The following is a 14,422-nucleotide window of genomic DNA, read 5'->3' on the forward strand; positions in this document are numbered from 1 at the left end:
TTGTCAGAAGAGATGAATTATGTACTTTCTGGGAAGAATTCAGACTTCAGAAGTTTAATTAACTTTTTTTTTTTTTTTTTTAAGCGAGCTCCTGGAGACTGTACTTTTATGTATCTGGAAATGGGAAGAGAGTTCTGCTTATAACTCCTTCTGGATGCATATTTCTTTGGGAATATTTGGAATTCAAGAATATCTTCTCTTCTAAAAGCCCTTCATTGGTAGGCCAGTGGTCCCAGATCATACCTGAAGAAGCAGTTCATTTGCCTTCAAATGAAGATAAAGAAGCTGTAGTGCATGCTGTTTTTATAAAAAATGAGGTAAAATCCAAATCAGACAGGGTGCTACAGGAGTTGAGATCTCTGACTCTAAGAGCAGGCACTCTTTGTGAAGCTACTGAGCAGAGTGTGTAAAGCACTGTTATATAGCTTTAGTCATCATTAATTGTCAGAGTAATTATGAAATTATTGTAGAAAAAATATTTTTACATTTCTTAGTTATATTTTTTAAAATGTTTATTAAAAATGGTTTGAACTCCACCAAAAAAACTATTAGAACTGATAAATGAATTCAGTAAAGTCATAGGATATGAGGTGGTTATACAGAAATCTCTTGCATTTCTCTACAATAAAAATGATGTAGCAAAAAGAAAAATTAGGAAAACAATTTCATTTATAATTGCACCAAAAAGAATAAAATACCTAGGAATAAACTTAACCAAGGAAGCGAAAGGTCTGTATTCTGAAAACTTTTTAAACATTGATTAAAGAAATTGAAGATGACACAAACAAATGGAAAGATATTCCATGCTCATGAATTGGGAGAACGAGTATTGTTGAAATGTCCATGCTACCCAAAGCAGTCTACAGATTTAATGCAATCCCTATCAACATAACAACATTTTTCAAAGAACTAGAAGAAATAAACCCCAATTTGTACAGAGCACAAAAGATCCCGAGCAGCCAAAGCAGTCTTGGAAAAGAAGAGCAAAGCTGGAGGTGATCAAAACAGTACAGGGCAGGCACAAAAATAGACACATAGCTCAGTGGAACAGAACAGAGAACCTAGAAATAAACCCATGCATAGATGGTTAGTTGGTCTATAAGGAAGGAAGCAAGAATATATAGCGGGGGTGGGAGGGCGCCTAGGTGGCTCAGTGGATTAAGCCAGGTTATGATCTCAATGTCCTGGGATCGCACCCCACATCAGGCTCTCTGCTCAGTGGGGAGCATACTTCCCCTCTCTCTCTCTCTTCCTGCCTCTCTACCTACTTGTGATCTCTGTCTGTCAAATAAGTAAATAAAATCTAAGAATAAGAAAACAAAAAATTCAGTTAGTGCACATCAACTATTTGCTTAAACTATAAGTTTCTGTTTATATAATTGTCTACTCTCTTAAAAAAAAAAAGAAAAAGAATATATAGTGGGGGAAAAGACAGTCTCTTCAACAAATGCTGTTGAGAAAACTGGACCATTTTCTTAAACCACACACACACACAAACTCAAAATAGATTAAAGACCTAAGTGAAACCTGCAACTATAAAATTCCTAGAAGAAAGCATAAGTAGGGGCTCCAGGGTGGCTCAATGGGTTAAGCCGCTGCCTTTGGCTCAGGTCATGATCTCAAGGTCCTGGGATCGAGTCCCGCATCGGGCTCTCTGCTCAATGGGGAGCCTGCTTCCTCCTTTCTCTCTCTGCCTGCCTCTCTGCCTACTTGTAATCTCTCTCTGTCAAATAAATAAATAAAATCTTAAAAAAAAAAAAAAGAAAGCATAAGCAGTAATTTCTTTGACATCAGCTTTAGAAACATTTTCCTAGATGTATCTCCTCTGGCAAAGGGAACAGCTATTGGAAATACACAAAAATAAAAAGCTTATGCACAGGGAAGGAGGAAGCCATCAGCAAAACAAAAAGGGAGTTTATTGAACTGGAGAAGATAGTTTTCAAATTTTTTTAAAGGGTTAATATCCAAAGTATACAAAAAACCTATACAACTCAACACCAAAAACCCACAAATAATCCAATTAAAAAATGGGCAGAGGACCTGAATAGACATTTCTCTACAGAAGACCTACAGAAGGCCTCAGCTGCATGAAAAATTGCTCATCATCACTAATCATCAGGGAAGTGCAAACCAAAATTATACTTAGATCTATCACCTGATGCCTGTCAATGACTAGTATCAAAAAGATAAGATATAACGTGTGTTTGACAAGGATGTGGAGAAAAGAACCTTCATGTACTGTTGGTGGGAATATAAATTGATACAGCTACCTTGGAAAACAGTATGGAGTTTCCTCAAAAAATTAAAAATAGAAATATGTGATCCACTAATTCCACAACTGGATATTTACCCAAAGAACACAAAAACACTAATTCAAAAAGACATATGTACCTCTTTGTTTATTGCAGCATTATTATTTATAGTAGCCAAACTATGGTAGCAACCCAGTGTCTATCAATAAGTGAGTGGATAGGGGCGCCTGTGTGGCACAATCGTTGAGAGTCTGCCTTTGGCTCAGGTCATGATCCCAGGCTCCTGGGTCCTGGGATTGAGCCCCGCATCGGGTTCCCAGCTCAGTGGGAAGCCTGCTTCTCCCTCTCCCATTCCCACTGCTTGTGTTTCCTTTCTCGCTGTCTCTCTCTTTCTTTCTTTTTTTTTTTTTTTAAAGATTTTATTTATTTATTTGACAGAGAGAAATCACAAGTAGATGGAGAGGCAGGCAGAAAGAGAGAGGGAAGCAGGCTCTCCGCCGAGCAGAGAGCCCGATGCGGGACTCGATCCCAGGACTCTGAGATCATGACCTGAGCCGAAGGCAGCGGCTTAACCCACTGAGCCACCCAGGCGCCCCTCTCTCTTTCAAATAAATGAATAAACCTTTAAAAAAATAGGTAAGTGGATAAAGAAGTGGAGATATAGATAGATAGATAGATATGTATACATATATATTACTCAGTGATAAAAAAGAATGAGATCTTGCCATTTGTGATGACACGGATGAACCTAGAGAGTATAATGCCAAGTGAAATAAGTCAGAGGACAAATACCATGACTTCACCTACATGTTGAATCTAAAAATCAAAATGAGCAGGGGTGCCTGTGTGACTCAGTGGGTTAAGGCCTCAACTTTTGGCTCCAGTCATGATCCCAGGGTCCTGGGATCGAGCCCTGCATTGGGCTCTCTGCTCTGCAGAGAGCCTGCTTCCTCGTCTCTCTCTGCCTGCCTCTCTGCCTACCTGTGATCTCTGTCTGTCAAGTAAATAAATAAAATCTTTTAAAAAAATAAAAATAAAAACGAGCAAACAAAAACAACAAAATAGATTCTTAAATACAGAGAACAACTGGTGGTTGGTTACAAGAGGGGAGTGGGTGAGATGTGGGTGAGGTATAGGTGAAATAGATAAAGGGATTAAGAGCAAACTTACCTTGAACACTGAGAAATGTGTAGAATTGTTGAATCATTATATTGAACACTCAAAAGTAATACAACACTGTAAAGTATATTTAAGTTAAAATATGGTTCAAGTTAGAGCTTCCTTTTTCTTTCCCTAGTTTTACTTTTCCCTAGGTTTAAAATTTTATTTGCTTATTATTTTTAAGACTTTTATTTATTTATTTGGCAGAGAGAGACCATGAGAGAGCACAAGCAGGGGGAGTGGGAGAGGGAGAAGCAAGCTCAATCCCAGGACCCTGGGATCATGACCTGTGCCAAAGGGAAGATTCTTAACAACTGAGCCACCCAGGCGTCCCGAAAATTTTATTTATTTTTACTTATTTATTTGAGTATAGTTGACACAGTGTTAAATTTGTTACAGGTATACATCATGGTGATTCAACAGCACTTTATGTTATGCTGTGATTACCACAAGTATAGTTACCATCTGTCACTATGCAAAACTATTACAGTACCATTGATGATATACCCTATGCTCTAACTTTTATTTCCATGACTCGTTACACATAACTAGAAGTCTGTACCTCCCATTCCCCTTCACCCATTTTGCGCAGCCCCCTTCTTCCTCCCCTTTGGCAACTAGCAGTTTGTTCTCTATTTATAGGTCTGATTCTGTACTTTTCCTTAGTTTTCCTTGCTTTTAAAATCTAATTAGTTTAATAATTTAAAAAGCTAGAATTGGTGATATTAAGTAAGACCTTTAATTTCCAAGAAAGAACATAGTCATTAACTAAAAAACATTATAAATAACTACATGCATTCCTTGTATGTATGGACCAACAGTTTGTTAACCAATCCACTATTGTTAAAAATTGCATTTTGAAATCTTATTTTCCTCTATTATCTTCCACTGTAGGGGTAGTGCCCTAATTTAAGTAATATATAATTATAAGATAAGAGAAAAATATGTAAGAATATATAAGAATCTTTCTAGTAATAGTCACAGTAAATGGCAGTGTTTGCTTGGACATGCCTCTGGCTCAGAAATAAATTACTTACTCATTTTTTTTTTGAAATTACTTATTCTGTAGCCTAATGTTAAGAATAAAAATACAGGGGCGCTTGGGTGGCTCAGTGGGTTAAGCCGCTGCCTTCAGCTCAGGTCATGATCTCAGGGTCCTGGGATCGAGTCCCGCATCGGGCTCTCTGCTCAGCAGGGAGCCTGCTTCCTCCTCTCTCTCTCTCTCTGCCTGCCTCTATGCCTACTTGTGATCTCTCTCTCAAATAAATAAATAAAAAATCTTTAAGAATAAAAATACAAATAAGTTTTCCATATTTTATTTTATTTATGATGATAAATGTATGTTCTATATACCTTGATTAAATTTTAGGTGAATTATATACTAAAGTTTATTAAATTTATCTACAGTTATTTGGAGATTGCTGCTTGTGTTCATTTACTTTTTATTCTGGAGAATGTCTGAAGTTGACATTTCTAGCAATTCGGTGGCATGAAAATGTACCTATAAGGTAAGGCAAAGATTTCCTGCTTCCTTGTTTTTTATCCCTTTTACAGCAGTATTTTTCTCCCATAAAAACATAAGATTAGTTAAATAGAATGTGAATTTGAACTTCTGAGGCTTACAAAATACTATAAATACCATAAATACTACTTTGCTATTTTAGTTTTCATTTTAAATGTTTACTCTAGGGGTGCCTGGGTGTCTCAGAACTTAAGCGTCTGCTTTCGGCTCAGGTCATGATCCCAGGGTCCTGGGATCGAGCCTCGCAATGGGCTCCCTGCTCGGCGGGGAGCCTGCTTCCTCCTCTCTCTCTCTCCTACGTGTGATCTCTGTCTGTCAAATAAATAAATAAAATCTTTAAAAAAATAAAATAAATCAATTAAGGAATAGTTTTATTGGGGTGCCTGAGTGGCTCAGTATGTTAATCATCTGACTTCTGCTTAAGTCATGATCCTGGGGTTCTAGGATGGAGCCCTGCATCCCCAGGGAATCCCTGCTCAGTGGGGAGTCTCCTTCTCCCTCTGCCTATGCCTCTACTCCCACTCATGTGCTTTCTCTCTCTGTCTCTCAAATAAATGAATTAAAAAATATATTAAAAAACAGTTTTATTTAGGGGTACCTGGCTGACTATTACAAGAGCATGCCACCCTTGATCTTGGGGTCATTAGTTTGAGCCCATGTTGGGAATAGGGATTACATAAATAAAATAAATAAATAAAAATAAAAAGTTTTATTTATTCTAAAAAGCCCAGTAATATACAGAGTGCATTAAAAGCGTTGAATGCCTAACTAGGATTTAGTAAAATAGTGGGTTTTTTAAATTTATTTTCTTCATTTTCATACACTAACAGTACTTTAAAATATAATTTATATAAAGTAAAATGAATAGATCTTAAGTGTATAATGAGATGAATTTTGATAAATATGTGTATAACCATCCTAATATCAAATATAGAACATTGTCACTATTTTATTTAACTTCTAATTTTTTGTATGAAAGCTTCACACCCAGCATGGAACCCAAGGTAGGCCTTGAACTTAAAACCCTGAGTTCAGGAATTGTAGGCTCTACCAACTGAGCCAGACAGGCACCCCAGCAGCAAAATCATTGGCACTATTTAAAAAAATCCTTTCTTCTCTATCTATTTAATTTCTATAAAAATGTTTATAATAATAATGTAGAAATATGTGTCACCTAAACCTTTCATCAAAACAGATGAGTTTGGGGTTGACCGTGGAACATGCCTTTACTAACAAAACGCTCATAGTGAATTTGTTTAACAAGCCACTGCTCTTTGTGCCTTGGATGAAACTTCTGAACCGTAGCTAAGAGGCTCCTAATATTTGTGCACATGAAGGAATTTAGTTGTACTCTTTAAGTTTTTCGTGATGAACTAAATATTACTTTAAAAGTTCCCATATTTCCTATTTCAATTATTTCATTGCTTTCTTAGTTCATTGCCATACCATGTTCATTGGGCACAACAAAACTGCCATCTGTGCAATCTGGTTCCTAAATGTGAAGCAGTGAAGTCAAGAGGAGCTCTACTTTCTGCCTTTTCAAGAGATGGTGTTGCCTTGGCAGTAACTCTTAATCAGAAAGATCCAAAGGTTGGTAAATGTAATTTGTCTTGGAAGTGACCGATAAAAGACTTAAGTTCCGTTTGGAGTTCCTCATTTTTTAAATACTACTTTATGTTTTTTTAAATTGGTGTTTTCTGAGCCAATTTAATGTTGTAGATTGGTAAGGTTGTTTAAACTAGCTGCTGTAGGGGCGCCTGGGTGGCTCAGTGGGTTAAGCCGCTGCCTTCGGCTCAGGTCATGATCTCAGAGTCCTGGGATCGAGTCCCGCATCGGGCTCTCTGCTCAGCAGAGAGCCTGCTTCCCTCTCCTCTCTCTCTGGCTGCCTCTCCATCTACTTGTGATTTCTCTCTGTCAAATTAATTTAAAAAAAAAAAAAAAAAAAACTAGCTGCTGTAATTCCAAAACTTGGCATTGAGAAGTGACAAAAGGGTAGCATAAAAGAAGAAAAAAGGACAAAGTGGTAACTGATAGCCTTAAAATATGGTCTAAAAAAGTGAGGAGTTTTAGTTTTCAGTATTGTTTTCCAGCTGGGACAAACTTCCAAGATAGTTTATTTATACAATAATAGTCTCTAGGTCTCTAGAATTCTTTTTTAAAAGATTTTATTTATTTATTTGAGAGAGAGAAAGCATGAGAGGGGAGAAGCAGAGGAAGAAGCAGACTTCTCGTCCAGCAGGGAGCCCGATGCGGGACTTGATCATGACCTGAACTGAAAGCAGTTGCTTAGCCAACTGAGCCACCCAGGCGCCTCTAGGTCTCTAGAATTAAAAGTAATGATTAAAGTGAAATAATTTAATGGCTTTGTTGTCTTTTTTTTTTTTTTTCCTTTCTAGGCAACTCAGGTATTGTTTATAAACACAATGAATTTTGTTACTCTCTGTGGTAGCCTGAGAGGATGTAGTAATAAGAATCCTGTGGTCCCAGCTACACTTACCAGGTAAGAACTCTTGTGTTTCTATGTAGTGTTTTGATTTTCCAATGGTTTGATAAGTTTAAGGCTCCGATAATTCAAAAGCTATCTAAATAGGTATTTAGATAGATAATGAATTTACTTTCAGCATTTGTGCTTGATAACTTCTAAAAATTGCTTTATTAAGGAAAATCCTACTTTAAGAAAGGGTCTCAGTAGGGTAGAAGATAATGAACATATTTTCTTTTCTCCTTTTTCTCCTGTGTTATCTCAGGAGGAGTGGGATTACATCTAGGTAGGGAAATTATTGAGCTTAATTAGAGAACAAAATGAAATAGCCTGGACTGGGAAAACCATTATATACCCAGGGAGGCTGAGGTATTAGCTTTTTAAACAAAGTTGGTGTGCTCTGCACATGGATTAATTTTGAATGGCATATGAGCCACTACCAGATTTTCTTGTGGACTTCTGTAATTTCCTTTTCTAAACACTTTTCTGTGCTGTTCTCTGAATTTCCAAAGTTTTTAGTCTATCTAGCCTTGTCTCTGCATTTTCTTTCCCTCTTCAAAAGTTCTTTTCTAAAGGTATTATTCATTCTTACACCTGAAATTATTATAACACCATGTCTCAACTATACTCTGTCATAATTTACATGAGGAGCTACTTTTTGTTTTCATGGAAGATTAATATTACCAGATAGTTAAGGAGTAGAAAGGATGGCTTTGGGAGGAGGAAGTCTGCTGCTCATGGACTCTAGCAAGCTGCAAGAGGATAGGTGGGGTATTGACCTTTAAATTTATCAGTGGATTTTCGTTGTAGACACTAATATGATTAAAGCTGTTCTAATTAAATATGAGTAACCAAAAGGCTTAACTCTTTTAGGGAGTATTTTCATCTTACTTGCTTTTGTATCTGTGAATTTCTAGTTGATATGTTGTATGGAATACGCATTTATGAGCAAACATCTTTGTTTCTTACCATTTTCCTGGGAAGTAAAATACACAAAATATATGTGCTAGTTGTCTACTGTTCATTCTTTTCCCCTTATTTTTGGAGTGTTTCACTCTTGGTCATTTTAAATTGTGAAAGACATTATAGAGAGTCCTTTCTAAACATACTGTCTTGCTTTTTCTAGGTCCTACTGGGTGGGTGATATCAGCTGGACTCATGATAGTCTTTTTCTGGCTTGCATGTTAAAACGTGGCTCCCTGGTTTTATTGACCTGTCAAGGTGAATTGGTAACATTAATTACATTTGGTTGCTCCATAGAATTTGGGCCAGCAGAATTTATTCCATTTCACCCTCTAATAACATATAGGTGAGACATTTGAATTGTTATAATTTGTTTACAGGAGGTTTTCTTCTTTGGTATTACTTTACTATGTATGTTTTTTTAAATAATTTTGTCTTTCACATTGTCTTATTCTTTCTTTGCGTCTGTCTTCTCAATATCTGTTTCTTATTTATAGTTTTCTTCTATTTCTTTTTTTTGCTTAATCCTGGTGAAAATTTGACATTGCGACTATGTAAGTATGAGCTATTTAAATATTCAGTAACACTAAAACATTTATCTTCTTTTATGTAAAAGTTCAAAGAAGTATGATATGTCTTTCATTGTTTTAAAAAAAGAATACTGGGGCGCCTGGGTGGCTCAGTGGGTTAAGCCGCTGCCTTCGGCTCAGGTCATGATCTCAGGGTCCTGGGATCGAGTCCCGCATCAGGCTCTCTGCTCAGCAGGGAGCCTGCTTCCTCCTCTGTCTCTCTGCCTGCCTCTCTGCCTACTTGTGATCTCTCTCTGTCAAATAAATAAATAAAACCTTTAAAAAAAAAAAAAAACAAAAATTAAAAAAAGAATACTTAAATAAATTAGTAACTCAAACTTAACTTGGCAAATGGATTTATCTTTTTTTTCCCCCAAAGGGAAAAAAGGAAAAAGTTGTGGGAAATGGATAGAAGACTTCAGAATTTAGCCATATTTTAATTTTTAATTGTGGGGTGTGGTAGCAGTTTGGGTTTGGAGTCAGATGTAAATTCAAATCTTGGTTCTTCTACTTATTTGTTGTGTGACTTTGGGAAAGTTATACTTTTAAGCCTCTGTTTCTTTTACTATGAAAACAAGACTCGATTGAAGTAAAATAATAAATAGTAATAAATTGCTTAGCACAGTTCCAATAAAAAGTAAGTGCTCAATAAATATTTATTATTATTGGTGTTGATATTAGATATGACCAGACATATATACACAGGTATTTGCAATACAAAAAAATTGGAAAACTTCTTTGAAATTAATCCATTGCCATTGCCTCACAGAAAGATAATTGAGGAGGGGTATGTCCTTGATAATATTTAGCAAAAATGATGCTTAATTTTTAGTATTAGAAAATCCTAATTGAGGGACGCCTGGGTGGCTCAGTGGGTTAAGCCGCTGCCTTCGGCTCAGGTCATGATCTCAGGGTCCTGGGATCGAGTCCCGCATCGGGCTCTCTGCTCAGCAGGGAGCCTGCTTCTTCCTCTCTCTCTGCCTGCCTCTCTGCCTACTTGTGATCTCTGTCTGTCAAATAAATAAATAAAAATCTTAAAAAAAAAAAAAAAGAGAAAATCCTAATTGAAAAATTTGTCATTTCCTGCAGTGGAAGTATTTTTTTCCTTATTTTTATGGTCTATTTCATAATTGACTTAAATTTCCTCATATTCTTCTTTAAAATTAATGTAGGACCTTTTAAAACGGATTACTTTTAATGGTTACATAAATAAAACATTTATTATGTGAGAAAATTAACTAATAAAAAATCAGGTGCTATAAAACTAAATTGTGTAGAAAATGAAACATTCTTGTATTCCTATTACTCTGAAATAACAATTATTAACATTTTAGTGTGTTGTCTTAAATTAAAAGAAGTTTTTAAAAAATCACATTTATAATAATAACAATATTAGGGTTTTTTAAAAAAGATTTTGTTTATTTATTTGACAGATCACAAGTAGGCAGAGGCAGGCAGAGAGAGAGCGGGAAGCAGGCTTCCCATTGAGCAGAGAGCCCGATGTGGGGCTTGATCCCAGGACCCTGAGATCATGATCTGAGCCGAAGGCAGAGGCTTTAAACCACTGAGCCACCCAAGCGCCCCTAGTTTCTTTTTTAAAGCAAAAGTTCTGTGATAAATGCTGTTTATTGTTTGTTTTGCTTTTTTAATTGAACTGTTTATATTATACATCTTTCCATGAAGTAATTTTTTAATGTTTTATAGATTCCTTGTGGTATAGATATTCTGTAATTAACCAGTCTCCTGTTGACCATTTGACTAATAAAATCTATATTTGAATAGTTTTCTAACCAGAAAGAGATTATAATATATTTTTGATTACTGTTCTCTTTATAAAGCCCCAAAGTTATTAAGCAGTGATATTAAGTAATCGTAAGCAGGTATACCACCATAAGAGTAAATGTGTACATTTATGTGGAAACTCGGTCAAATTTAATCTTAAGCTGATAAATTTTACTCACTACTATCTCTCCCAAATGTCTTTCTCATTTTTTTTTCTTTCTCCTCCCTTTTTCTTTAAGGGGTGCAGGAAAGGGAGAGGGAAAGAAAATCTTAAGCAGGCTCCGTGCGTAGCGCGGAGGTTGACTCAGGGCTTAATCCCACAAACCTGAGATCATGACCTGAGCTGAAACCAAGATTCGGATGCTCAACCAACAGAGCCACCCAGGCCCCCCTTCTTTCTCCTCCTTAGTAACAAGTATATTCATATCTCATAATTCTATTCTTATAAGTATATTTAAATATGTGAGAAGGAAGGTTAACTATTTAACTCTGTAACAGTAAAAATGAACTGCCTTAATTCTTCTCTGAAATAGTTTATATAAAACTAAATTAAAAACAAAATAGAGTAAATGCCATAATTCAGGAAATATTCAAAAAGCGTATAAACCTACATATTATTTAGTCATTTATGTTTTCCTTACAGATATATACAATTTAATGTTAGTGTGTCTAAGTGGCTTTTTTTTATCATTCTGTAGCTTTTAATTGTTGTTTTGCTTTTCTTTGGAATAATATGATTGTTTCCTTGAAGATTTTTCTCTTAACTAATTCTTTAATTTTGTTTTGTTTGCTAGACCACAGCAATTTACATTTCAAGATTCGAATAATTCTGTAGATTCATCAGCTTCTGATAATGACCCTATGAGACAGAGATTTTCTATAAAAGCACACTCACGGTTACCCTACCTCATTATTTCTGATGGATACATGGTCACAACTCTTCGATTTGCTGATAACCTGTCTCCATCAGTGCTCATGAGATCCCTTCTACTTGATTCAACCCAGAGGCTTGAGAAAACATACCAAAGTATGATATTATCTAAGGTATAGTGCTTTTTGGTATCATTGGTAACAGATGGCTTCTTAGTTTTCTCAGATTTAAAACCATACTGACAGTAATGTCCTTGGATCATATACAGTTGTCTATAGAATTTTTAACTGCTTGTGATATAATTATAGATAAACTTTGTCTCCTGGAAATCTTTTCTCTTCTGCAGCCAAAAGGCAAAGGGCTGAATTTGCGATCACTGGATTCCCTGAGATGTAGCCTGTTAAAACACCAAGGAAATCAAAGTTTAGCTGATTCTACTGTCCCCAGATTCTTACAGGCGGAAGAAACAATGAACTTAACTGAAAAAACAGCAGATTTCCAGGTACTTAGTTGCAGTGTTTAAATACTTCAAACAGGTTCATATTGACTTTATACCAAGAAATGTATTTTGTTTTTCTCTCTTGTTAAAGGGAGAGAAATTTGAGAACACCAGTGATTTTACATGTAAGGTATTAAATGGCATTAAGTATAATTTTTTTCACCCATGTTTTAGGATTTTGAAGCAGAAGAAACTAATGAAGGCATATACTTTCCGGACAACTTATTTTCACTTTGGAACCAAAAAAATGATTCATTGTTCAGTAGTGTCAAGGAGGGAAGATTGGAATTTGCGTCTATGTTTGATACAATACATGCAAAAGATAATATCAAGGAGACAGATAAAACCATTACAGAACTGCATTCTGTCCAGAAAAATCTCCTTGCAGCATGGGCTATAGGAATTTCAAAAAATGTGGTGGAAAAAAATGTAATGTTAAATTACACAGTAGTTTGTATCACTCATTTTTTCTACATTCTTCAATTTATAAAATGTCCTTTCCCTGAACTAGATCTTTTTTTAAGCAAGAGCACAAGACAAAATGCATGGGTACTATGTATCTTTCAACTTTTTCATCAGTGTTTATCATTCCATTATTGGGATATGAGATACAAACAAGATGTGGGACATTTGGTAAAGCTGACCTCAAATACTATAAAGCTTTTGCTGACTCAGCAGCAGCAGGGTCAGTTATTTTCAGAGAAGCTTTTGGCTTGTTTTCATTTACTTAAAATGGTAGCTGATAATTTAAATGGCATATACATTCTTCAACCTGAAGTTATTTCAGCATCAACTGATGGAAGTAAAAGAGCAGATCAAGACAAATGGGTGGTACCCATTTTTCAAATATTTCAAGATAGTGATTCTCAGGAAAAGTGGTCTTGGAACTCATCTTTCAAGATTTGTCCTCAAGTAATAAACCTTGCTCAACAACCAGGATGCAGGTATAATTACTTTATATTAGGATACCATCAATATCATAGATGTTTTCCTTTTTGAAAAATTGAGATATAGTTCCCATACTGTAAAATACATCATTTTGAAGTATTAAAAAAAGGTTGTAGAACTATTAGCACTAAGCCAGAATGTTTTTGTTGTTGTTTTTAAGATTTTATATATTTATTTGACAGAGAGAGAAAGATCACAAGTAGGCAGGGAGGCAGGCAGAGAGAGAGGAGGAAACAGGCTCCTTGCTGAGCAGAGACCCTGATGCAGGGCTTGATCCCAGGATCCTGAGATCGTGACCTGAGCTGAAGGCAGAGGCTTAACCCACTGAGCCACCCAGGCGCCTGCAGAATGCTTTTTTAAAAAAATATTTTATTCATTTATCTTGGTGGGGGGAGGGAGGAGCAGAGGGGGAGGAAGAGAAAAGGGAAAAGAATCCCAAGCACACTCCTCATGGAGCCCAATGCAGGACTTGATCCCACAACCCAAAGACCACAACCTGAATAGAAACCAAGAGTTGGATGCCCAACTGACTGAGGCACCCAGGAGCCCTCCAGAACCTTTTTATAATCCCCCAAAGAAACCCTGTATCCATTACCAGTTAGTGTTAATAGATTTTTTTTTTTTTTAAAGATTTTATTTATTTATTTGACAGAGACAGATCACAAGTAGGCAGAGAGGCAGGCAGAGAGAGAGAGAGAGGAGGAAGCAGGCTCCCTGCTGAGCAGAGAGCCCGATGCGGGACTCGATCCCAGGACCCTGAGATCATGACCTGAGCCGAAGGCAGCAGATTAACCACTGAGCCACCCAGGCGCCCTTTTTTTTTTTTTTTTTAAATATTTTATTTATTTATTTGACAGACAGAGATCACAAGTAGGCAGAGCAGCAGGCAGAGAGAGAGGAGGAAGCAGGTTCCCCGCTGAGCAGAGAGCCCAATGCGGGGCTCGATCCCAGGACCCTGGGATCATGACCTGAGCCGAAGGCAGAGGCCCCAACCCACTGAGCCACCCAGGCGCCCCAGATTTTTATATTATTTTAAAATATTTTAGGATTTATGCCAAATTTTATTCAACACATTTGGGCAGCCCTGATACATGCCCAAGTATTGAATGATTTTTGTTTAGGTAAGCACTATAGAAAAATAACTGAAGGCTTTAAAAAATGTATTTTGCATATTTTGATCAGTGGATTTATAGAAAAATAACTGAAGGCTTTAAAAAATGTATTTTGCATATTTCGATCAGTGGATTTTGTGTTATATTTAAATCTGATCAGTTTGTATTTATATTACTATATCAGTGAAGAATCCAGGCAAAGATAATAAGGCTAAGTAGGAGGCTGTATTCATTTTTATTCCTAGTCTGAAATTTGGTTTT

General features: G+C 36.3%; 1 protein-coding gene across 1 annotated transcript in view; it reads left to right on the forward strand.

Annotated features, from left to right (window-relative positions):
• CPLANE1 (ciliogenesis and planar polarity effector complex subunit 1) overlaps positions 1-14,422 on the forward strand; it is a 141,342-nt gene that overhangs the window by 14,117 nt on the left and 112,803 nt on the right. Inside the window, exons 5-12 of the mRNA XM_082724195.1 lie at positions 85-317; positions 4,821-4,921; positions 6,369-6,525; positions 7,332-7,435; positions 8,544-8,726; positions 11,526-11,775; positions 11,949-12,104; positions 12,276-13,045. Of these exons, the coding sequence (XP_082580321.1) occupies positions 85-317; positions 4,821-4,921; positions 6,369-6,525; positions 7,332-7,435; positions 8,544-8,726; positions 11,526-11,775; positions 11,949-12,104; positions 12,276-13,045 (1,954 nt within the window). The remainder of the gene's footprint in view (positions 1-84; positions 318-4,820; positions 4,922-6,368; positions 6,526-7,331; positions 7,436-8,543; positions 8,727-11,525; positions 11,776-11,948; positions 12,105-12,275; positions 13,046-14,422) is intronic.

This window comes from Mustela nivalis (assembly GCF_964662115.1).
Source record: "Mustela nivalis genome assembly, chromosome: 3".
NCBI classification, from domain to species: domain Eukaryota; kingdom Metazoa; phylum Chordata; class Mammalia; order Carnivora; family Mustelidae; genus Mustela; species Mustela nivalis.